Source organism: Aquila chrysaetos, chromosome 8 (genome assembly GCF_900496995.4).
Source record: "Aquila chrysaetos chrysaetos chromosome 8, bAquChr1.4, whole genome shotgun sequence".
In the NCBI taxonomy this organism is placed as follows: domain Eukaryota; kingdom Metazoa; phylum Chordata; class Aves; order Accipitriformes; family Accipitridae; genus Aquila; species Aquila chrysaetos.
Window position 1 is genome coordinate 15,289,960 of NC_044011.1, and position 22,627 is coordinate 15,312,586.

General features: G+C 41.1%; 1 protein-coding gene across 1 annotated transcript in view; it reads right to left on the bottom strand.

The window, feature by feature from the left end:
• Positions 1–21,250, bottom strand: part of SYNE1 (spectrin repeat containing nuclear envelope protein 1) — a 320,180-nt gene extending 298,930 nt beyond the window's left edge. The window contains exons 1-2 of the mRNA XM_030022683.2: positions 21,064–21,250; positions 12,129–12,393 (exon numbers count right to left, since the gene is read on the bottom strand). Coding sequence (XP_029878543.1) covers positions 12,129–12,192 — 64 coding nt within the window. The 5' untranslated portion in view covers positions 12,193–12,393; positions 21,064–21,250. The remainder of the gene's footprint in view (positions 1–12,128; positions 12,394–21,063) is intronic.
• Between the last annotated feature and the right edge of the window lie 1,377 nt (positions 21,251–22,627).

A 22,627-nucleotide genomic window follows, 5' to 3' on the forward strand; every position in this document is an offset into this window, starting at 1 on the left:
GACAGGATTTAAATGTGTCCAAGATCTCAAATACAAACACACAGAGACAGTAAGCATGAACTATTAGTCTCTTAGAAACTAGATGTAAACACAACAATTAACTGTTCATGATTCCTTTTATTTATTCAAATCACTTCTGGCAGTTGGTCACACCTCCAGCTTTCTTAGTAACCACACAAATGAAAAGGCAGGCTCAGGATTATGAAAGAAGAATTATGCAACGAGGCTGTGTACAAGCTCACCAAAGCGTCCAAACAAAAGGCGATTCTGAAAAGCAAGACCAAGAAAGAAGATTATACAACTAAAGTCTTCTCCCTTCCACGACACATTGCGATGGAGAAGCAGCAGATTTTCTGCTCCTGAGACAGTCAGTCAGCCAGAAAAAAACCAAAATGAACTTCTGTCTCTTTGGGAAGCAGAAAGCAGAAGCTTCACAGTAAGATTCAGAGCCTTGTATTCAAAAAAGGTTTAATTTGAATCAAAAAGCAGCAATCCAATCTTTCATTATGGCTACTGGGTTTTGGTAGGATGGATATGTATTTTAGAAATGTAAACAAGGTTGTCACATGGCTTCACTTTTGTGGACATGGCACTAAAGAACAAAATCAGTAATTCCAGGATAGCCCACTGACTTTAGCTCAAAACTGCTGATAAATAAGTATCTAGGTTTAGAAATATTAACTATGTTGAGGGTACTAAATATATTTACAAATTTCTGATTTCTGAATGTTAATACCATTGCAGACTTTTTAATCCACTTTATTTGTAAGTTTATGGATCAGATTATAGAGTACTTAAATCTTTGAAGACAGACACCTAAGAGGTATAAAAAAAATACACATCATGCCTTTTTATGGCAATATCTATCTCTAGGTACCCAAATGCCTTTTCAAATCTTGTTCTTCCTGCATTGCACAACTTCAGTAATGCAAAGCAGCCAGAAATCCAGGTTAATTAGCCTTGTGTCCTGTCTAATCAGTCTCAAACCAGGGTATGATTATCCATGTTTTATTACTGCAACTCGCATCTGCTAACAAAGCTTTATGCCCAGAAGACTTCTGCTAACACGGCGGCTCGATCACATTTGCCTTTTCACGGATTTGTGATTGATCATTGGATAGTCTCAACTGTCTCTCCTGTCCACAAGCTTGACTTTCGGCTTCCTTAAGCATCCCCTCACCCCAGCACGGCCTGAGGTTCTCTGACAATGTGCTCCACTGGGGAAAAATGCCAGCTCAGCTGCAAAGCTCAGCAAAGGGTCCATTCCCAAACATTTCTCTCCTCATTTGGATGGGAGCACAAGCTTTGTGACTTCCATTAAAAGGTATTTCTTGTCCTCCTCACTGTAACAAGGTCCATCAGCTTCACCCATGTGTGAATGGAACAGCAGCATCCAGGCTGCAAAACAGCACTCAAGTACGTAGCCAATCCGACTAACAACAGAACGATTAGGCTGGTACAGTGACTGGCTTAGTAGCTCATAACTGTCGTAACTGGTGATGCTGATTCTCCATTCTCTCCTGAAAAACCAAGTAGTGTTTCTGGACTACCCAGTGGACCTAAACAGGTGGGGTTTTTTTTGTCGTTGTTATTAACACGAGTCAAGTAAGAGAGAAAATTCGGCTATTATCTGCAACTCTCTACCAAGCAAGTGTCAAGTTTGCAGTCTCAGTTCTGACTCAGTACCGGGAATGGCTGCGCCACTTGAACCTGGAAAAGCCTAAAGACATCTTGGCAAATGAGACAATAAAATAGAAACCCTGGCCAAAACAAACAGAATGAAGAGATGGGCCTTTACACAAGCTCAACAGTAATAATGATTTACTTTTATTTCCTCGGGAGAATGAAAGCACAATCCAAAACCTGAATTTACCACAAATAACCATAATTTCTTAGCAACAGTCAAGTCTGAAGACTGCAGTCTCCATTCCTAAGTGAGCTTTTTCCTTTCTTCTTTTTTTCATCTATTAGGCATTATAAGCAAGTAAATATTTTGCTTTGCTTTGCTACACTGGCTTGGCCTCATATCTTCTTGAATACTATGATCTTGTACATAAGGTGGGTTTTTTCCCTCCAAGACCGGAAAGCTAACAGTAATACTCTTCACCTACTACCGCTGTTACAGTTCATTCCCTTCACCTTATGGAAAGAAGATTTTTCCTTTGTTTTAATGAGCTTAAGATAAAGCCTTTACAGAACAGCTGCTGCATTCACAAGGTCTGGAAGTGAGCGGCTTTCTCACAATATCACCTTGAGTAAAGATGTACAGAAAGTCCACACCGACGTACGGTCCTTGCACTATATGGTCAGGAAGCTGTACCTCTCCAGGTATGCCAACGATAACCTCCAAGCAAGCTGGTGGAGGCATGACAGCCTATGCAGCTGGCCTATACAAATAAGGTGCAGAAAGCATAGGAATGGTATACCGCATTTGTACAGGCCTTCGGCATCTCTGTAAAGGGATGATGAAGTTTCCCTGGGAATTATACTCGAATAGCTAAAAAGAAACTCAGCGATGTGGGTAAATTAAATTGTAATTCTCTTTCTGCAGCAACAGCTACATAGATACAAGATGTTATTAAATGTTCCAGATGTACCTCCTATCAGGGTGAATACAATGACAGTCTTTAGCTTGGAGATTCATAGGTTTTGCAGGTTTGTGTCACAAGCCTAACTGCTATAAAGAGATTACATACATTCTCCATAGACACTTAAACCAATGTGCATCAGTGAGGGCATAATCCTCTTAAAAGTACTAAAGACTATGTAACAAATACTGAAATGTAATTACATAAAATCTAGTGAAATTACAGTAAAAGAAGCTTCACAGATTATGTCGCTTAATATATTAACGTTTATGTTCCATGTAATGAAACTCCAAACGACATTTCACAATGCTATACGTTAACAACGATGACTCCTCAGCAGGGAAAGCACGAAAGACAGATAAACCGGAGCGAGAGGGGGAGCAGGCTGAGGTGTGGGCTCTTGGCCTCAGGCAGGCTGCGCAGGGGCTGGGCTGGAGCCCAAAAGGAACCATCCTCACCGTGCACTAACTCGGCATTGCTCCTTCTTCCACGCTTACCTGGAGGTTACTTACCCTGAAACATCAGGATACTATTCTACTAGTTCCCTAACAGTTCCGACATTGAATTAAAATAATCACTGGGAACCCAAAATAAATGAGGATCTGGTTCCATGGACAGGGTGGAGACTAGCTTTTACAATTAGCCTTAGCTCCTTCACACACCCTCTGAAAAAAAACATTATGTGTGGACCGGCCCCAGATTAAAGTCTACTAACAAATGAGAAAAATAAAACATACACCCCCCAAAACAAGCAACCAAAATTTGAATATAAACATTAGTTGTGCAATTAAGTAATCAGTTATAACTTCCTGCGATATATTTCAAACATCTCTTCTTAGTTTTCCATGGAGAAATAAATTCCAAAGAGCTGGGGGGGGGGGGGGGGGGGTTGGGTTTTGGGTTTTTTTTTTTCTTTTTTTTTCTTTCTTTCTTCTTTTTCAAATAGACTATTGGATTCTTAATAGGTTGTTGACACTTCCCCCATAAGGCTCCATGTCATCTTAGATGAAAGACAGAACAAGTAGCCTGTTTTCTTGCACGCAGTAATAGACGATTCACTTGGATACATATGACTGCCATCTAAAAAACCTCAGTGTGAGTCTAAAATTAGAATTCTGTGATATGACTCACAAGGAGAAGCTTTGTGAGAGAAACTAGGATATTTTTAAGCAAATGAAGTCTAAACTGCAAAATAAAAACTGCATTCTAGAAATAGTCTGTGGAATAAATTACTAATAATTGTTAGGTGTTATTTTTCATCTGTGTGCTTTATCTGCCTGCAAGTATACCCTCTGAAGTATATTATCATCCTGATAATTAAAGGTGGTGAAGCTTCTGATTTCCACAAAAGGGCAAAACAGGATTACAGGAAAACAGTAGAACTTTCTCACCGAAATACTTTGCCTTTATACTACAGAAGCCTCTACATCAGTATACAAGCACGACCAGGAATAGTTCCTCTACAAAACTATTTTAATGCTTATTAATTAGTAACTAGGGACAAGAGACATGTCCTCCTGCAATGTTCAGTTCCTCTAGTATTAAAAACAACAGAGGTGGCATTCCAAAAGGGAGGGTTATTTACGATGATGACGATTTGCTATGGTCAAATTTAATAATACACCAAAATGTACAAGATATATTGTAGGAAGATACACAGCTGGGAGAAGATAAAGTTTAATTTTTCAAGCCTGCAGTATACACTAATATAAACAGGAAATTAATTATGCCACAAAACAGACAAATGACAAATGTCAAACCTGCATAGTAAAACCTGACATCATAATACTTTGAAGACATTCTGCTTCCTGATACCCCCAACCCAACGCTATTACTAAAATAACTGTCTGTCTAGCAGCCTGTCAGAAGAGAGGGGGTGCTCTCAAAAATACTCATCACTGTAATATTTTCCTTCTCAAAATCTTTATCTTCACTAAACCCTCAAAACTGACACATAATTGTTCCTATTTAGACTTCTTGAAATATCACCCCTTTCACACCAGTAACAAATGTGGCAGATGTTATTTTAAGATAGAGTCTTAACTGAAAACTGTTTTCGAGCATCGGATAGGGATTTATCACAACCAGTGTTAAACAGCTGTGGTGTGGATGCCTACATACGAGCTTGTCACACTAGACTGAGTGGAGCGGAGCTGCTGAAGACAGGTTCATATAAAACACAACTCGCCTAACATATTTTGAATATCCACTATATTTCAGAAGCACCATTTTTAACTACTGTCTTTAAAATGATCCAAGGAAGATTTGCCTCTTGCAATTGCCTCCTGCATTTTGTGTAATGAATCCTGTCCTCAGTGTTTTCATAGTAGCATATGAGAAGAATTTCAATTTTTGATCTGTGTTCCTCCAGAACCAAATGAAAGCAATCTTGGTGTGAGATACTACCATGTCAACCATTTTCTGTCCTAAATATATACTTTATCCCAGATGAAAATTGAAAAAAATATGTTGATTTTTCTTAAATAGCAACTCAAATGTAAATACATGTTTGTCATTTATACCACCTGTGTGATCTTTAGCGCTTTGTATCCTGGTTGACCATCAACCAACTGGAAAGAGGAGCACAGATTAGTTTACCAACCTGTGAAAACTGTGCTGTGATCACCAAAAGTGCAAGCAAGAAAAAAAAAAAGTAAGTAGGAATATGTTGATTTACATTACATTATTAATTCCGGGAGAAAAAGCAGTAGAAAAGTCTAAGCAATGAGGTGGCAATATTAAAATAAATTAAAAAAAAGTATTTTAGATCCCTAACTTGGAATTTGTTAACAAAGAAAAAAACTCTAAAAATAAAAAATAGGACCACACTTCACTAAAACAAATGCTGCATTGCACGGACTGCCCCAGGACTGTGTTCTCATTGAGGAGAACACAAAATAAAAGCTAACTGCAGTCAAAAAAAAAAAAAAAAAAAAAAAAAAGGTTCTTTTCACTGAGATACTTATTGCTCTATATGATGAAACATTCTAATACAACATAATACCTAGAACTCGGTGCATACTTTAGTCATTTGTGCTACTACTGAAATGTTTTGATTGTATCCTTTCCCCTATGTTTTTGCAATACCTGCAGGTAGCTCAGAACTTATCTTTGCCGGCAATGCATCAGATTATTACTATCAGTTACCCAGGTCAGAAGAAACCTGAACTGGATTCTCACAGGACTTGTCTCCACATGCATAAACCAGAATTAAATACTTCTACCAATGGTTATTTTACAGCTAGCCTTAGCAACTTTCCTTATCCAATGTTAACTAATATTTAACCTGAATATCCCTGGCTGCAGCCTAGGCCTTTCACTTGTTTTTGTTGTAACAAATGAAAACACTTGATCTCTTTTTCTTTTTTACTGTTTAATGATTTTCTTTTCAGCTATGATGTTTTTTCCAGCTGTCTTGACTTTCACACATAAATCTTATAATTTAATATTTTGTTCTGAAATAATATTAACTTACATTTTCTCACACCAAAAAAAAAAAAAAAAAAAAAAGAAATCCTGCTTGAATTCCTCCTGTTAAGTAACACGTGGGCTGTAGTGTTATTCAGATTCCCAATTCATCATTTAGATTTACTTGGCCTTCAGGTCATATACTCTACAGGTTCAATAAAGTCAAAGGAGTATATTTTCCCTTAACGCACTGCCAATGGGTAATGAATTGCCTTAGTTACAAGACTTGCTCACCTGAGACACTAATAATGTACACTGGCATCTTTTGCAACTCAAGAATCTTCTAAATGCAAGGCAGCTGCAGGAATTGAGCTGGGACATTTCAGAGCGTGAAAGATTGCAAAGAAAAGGCCGCAGCAGCAGGACTACCTGGAACCAGTATACACCAGCAAACTAGACAGAAGGAAGCCTTAACCAGGGTAGTATGTGTGATCTGGGGGTAAAACTCAACTGTGCAAGCTGTGCAGCATGCCCTTCCTGACCGAGCACACCTTTTCAATTTTGCTCACATTTACAAATGTGATCTTGCAGTTTGATTTTGCAGACGATAAAATGGTGAACAGTACTGAAAGTGGAGACCCTGCCACTTGCCTTTTTGCCAGGAGCTCATCTGACCTCTACAAACCAAGTTTCAGCTGGTTCAGGTCTAAGGTAAGAGGAGGAAGAGCACTAGTGGAAAGAAAGTTAGGAACATGCACGCAGTGAAGCAGGGTAGCTTTCAATAGCAAGTATCTGTTAAATCAGCTTAGCTTAATGTTAAACTGTGGCTCTTGGCACTGTTGACTTAGAGAGAAAACAACCAAAGGAAAATGCTGATGAAGGTACATATTAACAAAGTGCCTATCAGTTAACTAGGAAAAAAAAAAAAAACAAAACAAAAAAAACACCCCCACTGTTTGGTTAATGGCTACTGCTAGCATGGTATGGAAAAGAAATACTAGGATGTAAAAGGAAGAAAAAGAAGAGCCAAAACTTAAGGGGGAGAGGAGAGAGGGAAGTAAGGATGATCCAGAAGAAAATCAACCCCCAGCATTCTGTGAATAGTGCTAATATAAGGAAGGCATTAAAATCACAGATGATACTCAGTTGTAGGTAACTTTACATAAAACAAGGACTGGACTTTAAGCTAATTTGACCTGTGTGTATGGAAGCTTTTCAGGAGTGTATGAGTGCGACTAGAACTACGGCTCCTTTCCATTGTAGTGGGTCTTCATGAATGACCATATTGCTTGCTTTCCCACCATAGCTTTTCCTATGCAATGAAGTGTCTCTACAGGGAGCTTACAAAAGCCCAAAACACCCACAAGCCAAAATGAGTTTAAGAGCCTAATAAGAACAGTGGTGCAACCCAGAACCAAATAGAAGATTGAGAAGACATTTTTTATGCTTTCATATAATTTGTAGAGGGTTTTTTAAGGCAACAAAGTGATCGTCTTGCAACATTATATTGTTTAAATTGCTGTACTTTGTACACCCTAGAACTGGTTTTACTGAATGGGGTTAAAATGGATAACAGTCTCAAAATATCAGTGATACCAGAGCAACTTAAGTGGGGTGGCATATATGTTAGGATTGTAATGCAGACTGAATTTTTGTGACCCACTATAGATACAGACAAAAATGTCCTGCTTGACTAAATGGACCACCCAATAATGAAGACAATGCCACTCAGAAGAATCTCTACCCAGCACAGACAACTAAAGGAGAAACTGGAGGAAACAAATAGAGGGAGGGAAAAGCAGGAATGAGAAAAGCCTGCAGGACTAGTATGATACAGTGACTGTTCAACATCACCTCACAAGCCAGTAAGAGCAAGTCACATGCAGGACTGACAAGGTCCAGAAGAATGGGACACTTTTTTTTTTTTTTTTTTTTACTTTTTTTTTTTTTCCAAAACAGCATGAGCATGACTGCAGTTCGCTTGTAACTGTGTAGTACTTATGGAAAAGACTGAATTTCATGATGGCAGAGATTACAAAGACATAAGAGGTTTACTAGCTTGTTTTCCAGCACCTCTTGCTTTGATTTTTGCAGCTATTAAAAATGCTATAAGAATCTTTAGTGTATGACCAGCTATATCGTTAGCGAAACTTGCACTTCCTACAGGCTAAGGAGCAGTGCTTTTGTGCCAACTGGCATTTAATGCCCTGAGTAATCCAAGACTATCCCAGAAACGTAACTCAAATCGGTGGTGTACACCAGTTCTGCTCAGGTTTTGTGAGTGCTTTTATAATATGAAAAAGTAAACTAGGAAGCATAAGGTAGTGTAGAAAACCTTGAAATGTGCTAGCGAGGAATAAATTATGCAAAGACCATTACATGAAAGGATGTCATCAGTTCATTCTGTAGTACCATGAGGATGGGTTCCTCATGCTTAAATTCAGCAATGAAAAAAATCAGGTGTCATCTCTCTACTCTCTCGTCTCTCTCTGCAGCCAATGAGGAGAGATAGGCACTTCAAGAAAATTAATTACACCCTTCTTAAACACCTGCCTTAGGTTGCATTAGCTCCTGTAGTAGTCTCACCACCATTTAAGTACCTGAAAGCCCAACTTGCTTGACCCAGGCGGGATGGAGCTGGCAGCCCCTGAGCACCGAGCAGGGTAGCACCGTTGGAGCTAGTGCCGAGGGAAGGTTAAGCCGTAAGCCGAAGCTAGTGGAAAGATGCCACATGGGTATGTGTCTAGCAAAAGAGTGAGATAGAGGGCAACTATGACTTCTGTGGATTTATACCTACCTTTCCGATTATGATTAACCTTTCCTCAGAGACACCTCCTCTCTCTCCATTTAAAGTGGTAAGGCCACTTCTTTCTGCAACCTTTGCCTATTATATATGCTATAAAATTCCCAGAATTAAAATATAATAGGAAGGATTTTTGCTTCAAAACCATACACTTATTAATAAAAATTAAAGTGGCAAGGGATCATACTCCTTCTGGAGAGGCCTGTCTCTCTCCCTTGAGAGCAGACTGAGCTATAATGAATAGCCCTATGTCTCAATTTTTATTAGGATGACAGGGATGATGAAGTGAGAGATGGTAAATCTATTCTTGGTGCCCACCTCTGTCCTGTGCCCTGCCTGGCCTGGCCTAAAGGAGTAGATCCTCCATTCTTCTGGGCAGAGAGAGCAATACTGCAACAAGCCTTTGCCTGGGCACCATGGGATAAGACAGGTTGTATATACACTTGCGTACAAACCCACAGCCCAGCACACTGCACGTCTTTATGATTGTTTGTCCCAAGTGATACGCAGTCTTCTTCAAAAACTCTGTAACATTTACAGAGTGCATTGCAAATGTCATAATCACCAAAGGAAAGTGGCTGGAAACTTTTTTCTGTTAAAAAAAAAAAAAAAAAAACAACCCCAAACAATAAAAAACCAACACCAGAACCAACCTTGTTGCTCTCTGACAGTTTTTAGGAAAGCTGATTTAATTGCATTCACTTACAGTATGTACAGCAGAGATTTCAAAACTGGTGTTGAGAATCCCAGTGAAGAGTGCCACTTTTCTGGACTTTCCTACACTCTCTCACCACAAGCTTACTGAAAACCTGTGAGGTAAATGTGAGACAACAGTGCGGAGGAGGGAGCACAGCTTGCTTCACCTCTCTCCTTCAATGCCGACAAATTCCCATCACTGACATCTGTCCTGCAGCACTGTGACAGTGTCACACAAGAAGGACTCTCCTGCCTCAGCGCACAGCCAAGTACAAAAGCAGGTGTTCTAAAGCACAACTGCCGCTCGGCACTGACTGAGGATCCCCCAAACCATCTCCGTTCCTGTTACACCGCAAATACTGTCAGTTCCACCTTGAGCTATGCACCCAGTTCCAACCGCACAGATTCTGGGCTGCCATGCAAACATGCCAAGAAGTATGTCTGTGTTCCTATGTCCATACCTGCTCCTATTTCAGCTGACTATAATTTCTGAAAGGTAGAGCAACCTTCACTCAGAAGGGCTAAGGTAGTCGCAGTGCAGATTGCCTGCTCATCCATAATGCAGAACTACAGACTAAAAAAAGACTTAGGCTCCAAGCACTCCACTCTTGGCACAGGTGATTTATTGAAGTAGTGCTTCTACAGCTAAACTCAGATCCTAGCAATACCAGGCTGAACTGATTTCATCTGAGAAGCAAAGAATCCAGTTATAGGTATGACTTCAAACTAATACACAATGCCAAGTTTGCATTTAGTTCATACATTTTCTTCTAAAATGTCTTCACTTAATTATTTTTGCTTAATTTCCAAAAAGAAAAAAAATTCACAAACATATAGCAGACTGAACTATATATCAGATTACAACAGAGCAAGATACATAAAAATGAAAACCAATTATATAAAAAAAACGAAGTGCAAATAAACGGAACAGCCATTTTGTCAGCAACAGCTTTACAGATGTTTAGAAAGTTAGTACCTAACGGTCTGATAATTAATAGTCCACATGATTTGTAAATTCCTCATGTAGCATCCTCCTTACTCATTGCTTCAGAGTACCAGCCTGAATAATCCTCCCTCAACACAGCTCAGCTCCCTGATCCTTTCCTTTGCAATATGCCTCCCTAACCTTTGAGCACCTCTGCCATTTCTTGCATGCATTTCTTCATATTCTTCAGAAGGTCTCACAGTTTCATAATTATCTCATTTCTTGCTTCAAATCTCTTTTTTTTTCTGGAATCCTTATTAAGAACATGACTTCTTTTAAATATATAGTATACTGATAAATATAAATATATATATATACACACACACACGGTGTACTAAGACCCCTGCCTGGTCTGTGAGCAAGGTTGCCTCACTGTACCCTTGCACTCTCTCATTCGTTTGTGTCTACCTGGAGTGTCTTTTTCTAATGTTTAAACCACAAATTGTCTGGGCAGGGAACATTCCCTCACTCTATATTTGTGAGCACTTTGAACAACCGTTGTCCAAGATTGCAGCCTAAGAATTAGCAAACACAAATAAAAATAGCAAGGAAAAAAGATCATAACCATAAAAAAGGCTGAGAAACATCAAACAGAAGCATTTTGGAATTGGAGAAGTGCTGTAGCAGGTCTAAATAGGACAGACTCCGCATCTTTATTTATTCTTATATTTGTCTACTGAGGCTACATGAAAATTATGCATGCTAGTTGTAGCTGGTGGCTGGGAAGCTGAGTTCAGATATCCTGAACTGAAAAACAATAAATGGAAGGAAAACCCATGGGAAGATAAAGCTTCCAGATTTAGAAGATTCAGAAAGGGGTAGCAAGGGTTCTGTGCATACATGCTTTTGTTGAAGTCAGTGGAAGCTGGTGTGTTAAGAATGTAAGAGTTCAGGGATTTATGATCAAGTTTAAAAGTTAACAGGAGTGAAACCTACAGCAGCACTGACAATTTGTTTCTAGTCAATACCATAATTTGAACAAAAACATAGATTCTGAATGCAAGCTTTTAGCTGCAGCATTTAGGTGAATAACTTCTAAAAAAGACAAAAACTTCATTTAATAATGCTTTATTATAAGAACTTAAAACCACAACGAATACTCAATGAATATTGCAAAGACATCCTGGGATATGTTAGCTAAAAGGTCACCAACTTCAGCACTAATAATTAGCTCATTGACCTATGAATTCTTCAATGCTTAACGCTCTAATAAGGTACACTTCTCATTTGGAGACAGCAAGTATTGCTAAACTAATAAATACTAGTTTATCAGTAGGGCAGATCTACCTGTAGACTTCATAGCTGAGACAAGGATAGATGTAATTTCTATTCTCTTTTCTATGAGAAAACTGATGCGCAATCAGGTCACGTGGGGGAAACAGAACCAGAGTCTCATAATCTTCAATTCAGAGTCCCGTCCCATGGATCCACATTCATAGTATCAGCTGCTTTTAAACACCACTATTAATGCTACACCAAAGGACTCACATAATCAGAGCCCTTCAGATATACGACAAATATTTTCCAGTAGGTAAGTTTAGAACAGTTATTAAACTTCAGAAACAGCGTCCTGACTGTGTACTACAGCAAAAAATAGGAACCTCCATTTACGAATGGATGGCAGAGAGCGCCAGCCCGAGTCACTTACCTTGAAGTCGTTGCATGACATTGGCAATATCTCTAGATCTTGCCACTAGTCGGGATGAGGCCATGATCTCTTTGCAGCGAGTCCCCTTCCCCTGACAGAAGTCTCCCTCCAAGCTGCTGACCTCGGTGAGATGAGGATCTCAACGGCCTCCTTTTAGCGTCCGACCCTCAGCCCCGGCACAGCATGCCTGGGGAAGTCAGACGCCTCCGGCCCAACGCCAGCCCTCACAGGGCCAGGGAACAGCACTGGCAAGCAACCTCAGCGCCTGAGAAAGAAAGTACCAAAACTTAGAGGAAACGTTTACCAGCTCTGCAAAACTAGGAAATCTGAGTCTTAATAGCTATTTTAACATGTGAGGAGCAGGATATATTGCCCATAGCATACACCCCAGCCAGGGACACAATTTATGCTGAAAGCTTGCTTGGCAATCATCAGCGGAACGAAGCTGCAAAAACAAATCATTAAAAACAATTGGCAAGGCACCAGACATCAATGCTTTCCTGAGGATGCTCGTGGATGTTGTTTTAGAAATAACAATAATGTTATACATATTAAAAGTAATACTCTAATACTTCTTAACGTAACTAATATTAGGTATAAAGGAGGAATAACGAAACCACCTGTAAAATCCAAAAGCTGTACAAATCTCATTCTATTTCACCAAGCTAGAAAGGAGAATGTAATAGTAACTCATTGATCAGAATAATCCCTAATTCCACTGGTCTATGTGCTCTAATCTGAAATACTCAGATTCATATACTTTATTATTAAATAAAATTGTATTTACATTCACTTTTCTAGTGTATGATGATGCTGTATTTTGGGTCATTTAACATCAAAAGCTGTGAACTAGAACTGCTACATGAACTTAACACCATTGTAACTATAATAAGATCTACATGACTATAAATCTGGTCTAAAAAAGAAATCAAATTAGATTCTTCAGATAATGTTATAAATAACATCTTATCTTCTGAGGAACAAGTTCATGCTGTGTATATGTTCACCTGTTTCCCTGTTAAGAAAGAACACCAAGAATAATTGGATTCATACTACACACACTGGGTGCATCCCAAATTCAAGATGACATGCAGTTGATCAATATCACAAATACGAGTGGGTTTATTGGCACTGTGCATTTTCCTCTTTTCCTGGCCCCAAGGTCTGTCAGGGAACAGAGTCCAACATCAGGCAGACAAGCCTTTAGGCTGCACAGCTTTAGCATGCTGAACTGTCCCAAAGGAGCTGTGTCAACATGTAAGGGCTGCCAGCGGAAATCACATTTCAACATTTCCATTTCTGACTCTTCAATCACTGCCTGACCCAAGGAACTCCCTGCTTTCCCTCTTACTGCTGTTTTTATTGTATGTTTACCTTGTATTTTGGATACAGAAGCGCTGCTCAGGTCAGTAGACCAAGCTGGCTTTAAATTAGTGGAGCTGAGGGAAGCTTCAATGGATCAAGGTGCAGAACGGACTGTAAAGTCCACTCATGTGCACGGGCTGTGCTCTTACATGTCATGGCCAGACTGGTACCAATACCTACTCCAGCCACATTACTGCTATTTTTGCATATGTCTACACTTTACGCAAGACATCTGGACGCTCATATCTCTGCTCCCTTCCCTGCTCTCTCCTTCAGGGGCCCCCTCCCCCCTGCCGCCTACCCGGCTTTGCCCCTCACCCTTTTCTTGGGGTGCACAGAGACTGTGCATATCAGTCACCGTTTCCCAAACACGGAGAGGGACCCTGGCAGCTAGGAAGGCTCACCCTTGCGACAGCTAGGCGCGAAAAGATGCCGCCATCACATCTCTCAGCTGCAACACTGGCTGGGCCTGACGGTCCCCGGCATCGCTGAATCCCCACGCAGAGCATCTGCAAGCAGAGCTCTCTTCCACAGCTGACACCAAACAGTGCCTGACTTGGGGGATGGGGAGCAGGAGGAAGGTTTTCTGCTGCTCATGCCCACATATGTCAGCTTGGCGAACTTCGCTTCCTTTGCAATATTTAAAGGAAATATCAGGTTGTCTAACCCCATCCAAACCAGAAATATTTGTAACAAAGCAGGTTGAACGAAGCCTTGTTTCTGCAGCAGCGGCACTGCTAACATTTCAAGCAGTACTGTAAGTGAGGTAGAGTGACTTTTAATAGCAAGCTGCTAGACTAATTGTTGGGCAGAAATAAGGGGTATTAAAAATGCCTCGTCTGACTGGTTTTTGGCTAACAGCAGTAACGATATCAGAATATCAGCCCACTCACACCGTGACAGAGCTGGTGTAAATCAGCTATACACGAGCAGATTTAGAGGAGCTGTGGAAGATGCTGATCCAACTCCAAGTTAAAAGCAGCTGGGAAACTGTAACGAAGATGTATGTTCAATCCACTCTTAGAGCAGGCTGAGTCACTGTGCAGCGATAAATGGCAGACTTGCAATTAATAATTTATCTAGCTGATATTAAATTATATGCTGCATAAGAAGAATCTGCGGTTCTAAATATCACTCCTCATTCAAAAGCTCCTTTGCAAGCAGTGGGAATTAACTCATTTAAAGAGGACACTAAGTTAGTACAGGTGGGAAGGAAAGATTCTCGCGTGCACAGTCACCTCCACAAGCAGAAAACCACAGCTCAGAGCACAGTGAAGATATCAGCAGAATAGATGAAGCTTCATGCACCCTTCTCACCTGTCTTCAGCCAAAATCTAAAGCTCCATAGAACAAGAAAACCTACATACACAGTCAGCTATTCAATGTAATGCAGAGGGGAAATTTTTCCTGACTTCTACCAATAGTTAAAGCCTGCAACAAAAGATCTTTTTTCCTACTGAAAGATTATATTTTTCAGATTTGTGAACATTGAAATCTTATTTAAATATTCTCATAGCTGTTACACAAAATCATTTGTAATAAATGGAATGACTTTTTCATTTCAGTGCTAGACACAAAGGTGTCTCTTCAGATGGATATGTTTTCAAAATGCACAGGTTTTTAAAAAAAGCGTATGGCTTAAATCTCATAAGACTTAGCCTGAAATAAACCTGAAGGAATATATGACCTATTCCCTGCTTTAGCATTCAACAATTGATTTTTCATTATTATTAAATTTTTTTGTCTGAACATACAGGGAATGAATACACAAGAGTGAAATTGAATGTTTTTGCATATAAATTAGATAATTTTTTAAATTATATTTGCCACTTATCTGGATTTAATGGATAAAGTTACGCTGACACCATTTTCCTGTATTAATATCCTGGTACTCTGTTTTTAGATTAAAAGAGGAAACATGAACTTTTTATCTCATATAAAAACCATTAGGCCTATCAATCTGCTATAGTAATATGCAGTTTACAATTCTCTGGATTGTGTTGCTTCTCTCCTCAAATGCCAGAAAACTAGGATGTCTGTTGTAATGAAGAGGTAAGAAAAACAATACATCTATTATGGGTTAACTTTTTCCGGCTGCCCAGTGTAATTCTTATTTTTTCATTGTGCTCAGGAGTGCTTTGAATTATCTGCAAGTAAAAAAGAGACTGTATTTTCCTTCTATTGGTAAACCTAGAGTACCATTGGTAAACCTAGAGTTGTATTTTATCTTTTAGTTCTTAAGGTTTATAAAACATATTAAAGGAAAACAGACAGGCATGTCAGTAGCGCTGTTCCAGAAAACCAGAGACACCTGTGCTAGGTGCAGACAACATATAAGAAGGGCAACAACGGCTGAAGATAAACCCGTCCAAAGAAAGGGTAAAAAATTCTCTGACTGTCCTTCATATTGGCACAAATTGCAGATTCCCACTACACCAGCTTGATGCCACATATAGCAGCCTGGGGAAGTTTGCTACTGATGTAAAAGCATGGTTGTACCTGAAAATAGAGTTTTAGACCTCTATAATCTCCCATTACAGCAGCAATGGATAAAGAAACTCCAGACAAACAAGGATAAACACAGATAAATAAGATATTGATGAGAGCAAGAAAGATACAGGTGGCAGACGGTGAAAGGACTGTTTCTAATCTGGGACATATCAAAAAGAGATATTTGAGAGGACAAAAAACAGAGTAATACAATTGAAGGAACTCCTGCAGCTTGAAGTCATTTTCAAATGCTACCTGGATATAAGAAATACAGTGGAATAACTAAAGTAACTATAGCACATGAACTGAACAGAATCTCAGGAATGACAGAAATAAGGTCAAGTGCTGGAGTGCCATTATATGTTAACAAAGAGGCAGACTTCCGTGGTAAGTAATAGTGGTACAGAACTGATCAAGTAAAAAAACATTTCCAGGAAAGAATTTCTGAGCATGGTTTACCGCGGTAGTGCTAGAAGTCCACTTTGATCCACAGGTTCTGTTTCTGAAACTTAAGAGACCTTGGAAATGCTGCCAAAGCAATAGATGCTGCTGGAATTGATGTGATTCTATGAGACAGTGGTGACCCCGTCACTGCAGAATAAATGATTCACATAAAGGTAGGAACCAGAATTTTCTGGAGGTCATAACTGCATTTTTAAACATCAGATCATCACAGAAGCAGCTATTTTAGGTTGGGTTTTAGTTAGTAGTGGGGAAAAAAAAAAAAAGCTAATCATAGAAAACAGCTCTGACTAAGGAAGTGATTGATGTAGTCCATACTATTAGAAGAATAACCCAAAGCATATAAGCAGGTCAGGAGATGATCTAAAGAGACAGTGCTTAAAAAAATAAATAAAAGGGAAATCAGTTACAGAATTCAACTAGACTTAAGAGCACAGTGTCTCCCCTGTGAAGCAGGCTGGGGATTTCTTTAAGTCCAAGGTCCAGTAACTGTACACCTATGCAGGGCAGAATAAAACTGCTCCAGACATAATTGGAAAAGCCATCACTCAGTAGGCAGAAATAAAGGATGAGAAGTGAAGAGCTCTGCCATAGCATGTGCTGTCTACAGGGACAAAGAGTCACTTGCTGAAAGACCAGCTGAGTTAGACTAAGGAAGTAAAGGCAGCAAGCAAATGGTTCTTAGCCAGATAAGTAAAAACAAAGTAGAAAATAAGATCAAGGGGAGATTAATTTGCCTCAGTTAGTGTTATACTGATTTTTCCACTGAAGACAATTCTAATAGACAAAGGCACAACAGAAATGGAAATAGCACCATCTGAAATAAAATCAAAGTTAAAAATGGAAAAATGTGATAAAATTAACCCCAGAATACTGAAAAGTTGTAGCTGATGATTTGAGAATCCATTTGTAAACTTATTTGAATAAATCTGTCAAGCTGCAGGTAATGCCTACCAGATATATTAAAATTAGGAGCTAGAATGAAGAAGCGGGCTAGAGTGATCCAAAATGATTCTTATACTATCTTCAAAGAAAATGTGGTACCTCCTCACTGGTCTTCCAAAATCCAGGCCAACAGAAGAGTCCCTTTGGTAATCGTTACAGATGGTTGAATTGCAAATCTGTGGCTGTATGCTTAAGCCCAAGGTAGCACAAGCCAGTGCATACTGGAACTTTCCCAAGTCCAATGGGACATAACTGTGCACCACATAAGATCACGGAAAATGCAATTTTGGCTCTGAAAGGTGTTTTTGATAGTTGAATCCCAACACTGTCACTCTGTGCTTCCTTTCTCTACTCCATGGATTGCTTTTGAATAGAAAAAGGTGGAAGAAAAGACAGATTACAACCTTTGACAAAGAACACATTGAAACAGGAACACTGAAACAAGATGTTCTCACCAACTATCCAACCCCAAACTGACTTGATGTGCAGTAGTTACCTGGAGGTATTGAAATTTGTTTTTCTTGGGGAGCATGGGGAGGAAGAGAGAGAGAAGTTTGGATCCTTTCTGGAGCTCCGCATTATTTTGTTTCCTGTAGTCATGCACATGCCTATGTATGTATTTACATTTCAGCAAGTGAGCATTTTATTTTCTACTTTCTATTAGGTTTTGGGAGGATGGGCAAAAATCCAGTGGTGTGAAAGAGTTTCTTGTCTTGAAAGCTGTAATTCCATTTGAACAGAAAATGCGAAGTGTTCTAGGAGAAAATAGAAGGCAGAAACTTGCTATTTTTTTAGAAAAAATTGGCAGGGCATACATTGTTAGGTGTATTCAAAGAAAGGTCATTCACTGACTTTCTGATATGAAAAGTTAAATACAGTGCACACTACAGTTTAGTAATCCTGCTATTGAAATTCTGCAAAAATATATTATAGTTTATATAGATGTTGGTAATAGCAGGAGACTGGGATGAGTAGCTCATTACTTTCTACAAACACAGGATGTAATCCTTGCCTCAAAGGGCTTACTTACTATCTGCGCAGACAAAGACAGGCCAAGATTAAGATCAGAGGTCACAATACACAAGCAAATAGGACAGAGTGAAGCACAGATATAATGTGTAAGCTGGTTAATGGTAGCAGAGCCATTCTGATTTTTCTGTTTTAATACTGATATGGCATCTAGGGTTACTGTGGCGTAATATGACCTATAGCAGAAGGCTCTTGCAGAGGTACATCTGCAGGAGAAAAAAAAATGAAAGACCACTAAAATAGAAAACAGTGAAGCATCTCAGGAAAGGGTGGGTCAAACTGAGTCCGAGATAAGCAAGTAACCATCAAGTGTTTGGTATTTCTGCACATCTCCCAGGCAAGAAAGGTTAGCTGAAGTATAACTTGTGAGCAAGGGGCAGATACAGCTGCCATATGAATGGAAAAGCAGAAATACCTCTGCTTTCCCCATTAAATCTGTGCCTTTGAGTGAAAAAAAGGCAAAAGTTCCGTTGCTTCAGAGGTGTCCCACTGCTGTTGTTTTTGTGACCTACAAGGAGACAAAAATGCTCTAAAGTTTTGTCACTAGCCATGGTAATGAGGAAGTATGCAAATAACTGTTTATGTTTGATATACGTACTTTCCCAATAACTACGGCCGCTACTTGAAAAGAAATAACTTGAGCCACAACTGACTTCCTTTAACAAAGCATAACTGAGATGGGTTAATGTGGTGTCTGTCCGAAGGGTGAATGTATGTGTATGTCTCTTGGGGCTGGATCCCCGAAGCCCTGTAGACCCACAGCGATCACTCTCGCTACGCTGACCTTGGAAGTTCCCTGGGATTCATGCCTTGTTCATTGCCTCACCCAGCAAGACCCTCCTTGGGGCCAGGCACTCTTACCTTCTCCCCAAATGCATTTAAATACTAGCAGGGTGCTGCTCCTCCTTCCCTGTGTGCCTCTGCTCTCCCTGACCCAGTATCAAAGTGTTAGTTTCTTTGTGCAGTGTACTCACTGGCAGGCTGTGTAACTCAGCATGGCTCTAGTGAAGTTCACAGGAAGATGCTCCTAAGGTCCCCAAGTACAAAAAACAAAACAAAAAAATCCTCTGAGGTTTCTCATATTTAATAAAGTAATGCTGCATGAAGGTGTACAGTCATGATGAGATTCTTGTGTCTGTATTAAGTGCAGCAGTCCAAATCACTACTGGCAGTTATCACAATTACTTAATTTAAAGTAAAAATAAAATAAAATTTAAAAACCCACCTCAAAAGTATTTGGGTTCATCAGTTATTAATACCTATCCATTGGTATTTTAAACTTAGCAACAGAGAATTGCCATTGGCATATATAATCTCTGAAGGTAATATTAAACAAACAAATCAACCCAGACACTAGGAACAGGAATTGAAAGAACAGGAGGGAAGTGGAGAGACTATTACTTCTACTTTCACATCTAGCACAGTTTGCAGAGGTGAGAATTGAATCACTCCAACATTCAACACTATGCACATTCTGGAGAGCTGTTTTCTCCAGGGGAAACTGGTACTTTAAGGACTATGTTAAACACCCCATATGACAATGGATATGGACTCCTACCAGAAAAAAAAAGTGAGTAACTCTACAAATTTTAACACTATACCTCCTAAACCTGTTTCGTCATGTCATTCAGCACACAAAACTTAGTACAGCAAGCAAAAAAGTAATTGTTTACCAATTAAAATAACATAGCACCCTGATAGCCTCTGTCCGGTGGCAATATTTTAACATAGCTCATCAGCATTTATAGCTTGGGACCTGTTTAGGTGTTAAAGAGCACACAAGAATCACGAAAATAATTATCAGAGATCATAGAAAGCAGACAGTCCATCGTTAGTACTACTACAGGAAAGCGCGTGCCTGCGAAGAGTCTTTCAACAGTCTCGGCACTTGAAAAGTGCTGGCAAGCAGCCAGAAACACCCCATACTATTTCCCTACAATCCACGTAGGTATAAATCCCTCACAGTGATGAGCACTGGAGTTCCTCTCATCGTCACATGATTTACATAAGTATTCCTCACCAATTTGCAAAATCTGGTCTATTATAGCAGACTACTAATACAAGCACTCTTCCCCAGCACGAATACGGTTGAAAATATGGTTGTCAGAATCCTAGTAACAACCTCGTCTATCAGTATTTCAGCAGGTCTTACCTCTGGGGAGTTACCACACACAGCAGGACTCTATGCATCTTTGTTGCGGTGCACTCGTCCTTTTTGCATCATCACTGCCCACAACCCAGCCTGAAACTGGCGTCTTGGGAGCGCACACGAATAGTCACATCTTCCCAGATTAACTACGTTTTGGCCTGCAGCGTGTGACTGAGCATAAACCCGGGTATCTCTGCAACATGCACACGTGCACTTCAGGAGGCGAACCGCAGCCCTCCTCCGGGATTTCCTACCCCCGTACTCGGAACGGGCAAAACCTCAAATCCCCCCGGGAAAACGGGCAAACTCCGCAATCACGGCAGCGACTTTCGCATTAACCTCAAGATAGTTTGGCCTTGGGGGGGGGAGGAGGAGGAGGAGGAGGAGGAGGAGGAGGAGGAGGAGGAGGACGCGGCTGGGGTGGAGGGGGTGCAGCCGGGAGTGGGTCCCCTCATTCCTGGCCCCCCACCCCCGGCCCCGCGCCCTACCGCCTACCTGCGCCCGCGGTACCGCGCCGTACCGCGCTCCTGCGCTCCTCCGCGCCTCGGTGCGCCCGGCGCGGCTCCCTGGTTACCGAGCACAACACCCCCCCCCCGCCCCGCCCCGCGGCGAGGAAGCAGGTGCGGGGGTGGGCAGAGGGCGGCGGGGGGGGCGTGGGCGTGTGCCGTGCCCTTGCGGCGCGTCCCAGGCCGCGGCCGCGCTGTCCCTTCTCGCCTCCGCCTGGCTGTAACCGACCCCCCCCCGCCCCGAGCCGCGCCGCGCCGTGCCGTGCCGTGCCCCGGAGCCCGCTGTCCTTGCGCGCATCGCGGGGGGGCCGAGCCCCGCCCCGCCGCGGCTGCAGCAAGGCCGGGGCAGCTTGTCCGGGGGCGGCTGCTTTGGCCGCTCTGCCCGGGAACCGGGGGATGAGGCACCGGCCTCAGCCCCAAGCCTAAACATCCCCCCCACCCCGAAGTGCGCTCTGGCGAGCAGCCAAAATACTTCTGCAAATGACTGTATCGAGCTGTCGCCGCTAATTACTATTACTAGTCATATTACTATTATTATTGTTGCATGACATGGCGTTCTGTAGGGCATTACCTTCGGCGTAGGCTCCAGAGCATCATCGTGCATAAGGCAGGGAGCTGCACAAGCAAACTGGGACACCGGCACTTACGTAACAGCAGGAGGACAGAAATATTCGAAGGAGCTAGCAAGACGGTCTGCCACTTTGGGGCTCGAATCACACCAGCCATGCAACAGCGTTTACGCCACCGGTATAAAACGTGATTCTGCCTTTTCAAAAGATACTGCGCAAACCCTGAGACTTGGTTATGCTTTTTCCCTCCTTCGTTTTTATTGTTACAGTTGAGGCTAGCTTCATGCAGGAGGCAGAAGGATATTTTTCTGCTTAAGGGATGGATCATCTCTGGTCTGTATCACTGGGAAAGAAAAACACTCATATAGAGCTGAAATGGAGAAGTTGGGAAAATCAGTGCCAATACAGCTCTCAGTTTTCGTCTTTTCTGGCAGTGCTGCAGTGATTCTGCAACATTAGCATGCAGGGTGTTTACTGAGTGGATGGATGAAATCTGAGTTAGGCAGCAGAGATTACTCAGCATCATCCCTTCCTTTAGCGCTAGGCATGTTAACATTGGTGCTACCTTTGTGATAGGAGCACTTACACTTGTGGCACCTATCCCGACACAACACACAGTTACGGATCACACGCTTGGAGCCGGGATACTGTGTGGAAGCAGCAGACATATCAGGAGCTACAGCAAGGATTCTTATGAAACTGGGGGGTATGTATCTAGGTCACCTCCAGCGATCCACAAAAATTCTCTCTTCCTGAAAATGAGTGTAGCCAGGCATATTGGACCTGACATTTTCCTCCTCTTGACGGTTGTGGGTTTTTTGGTTTGGTTTGGGTTTTGTGCAGGAGGGGAACTGCAAAGCCTTTTTCATCCAGTGCTTTCTTACCTCTATTGTTTGTCCTGCTCCTTTGTTTTACTCCATGCCAGTTGCAGCATCAAAGGTGGCAAAGGAAGTAGATGCTGACATGCTTCTGAGTTTCCCCTTT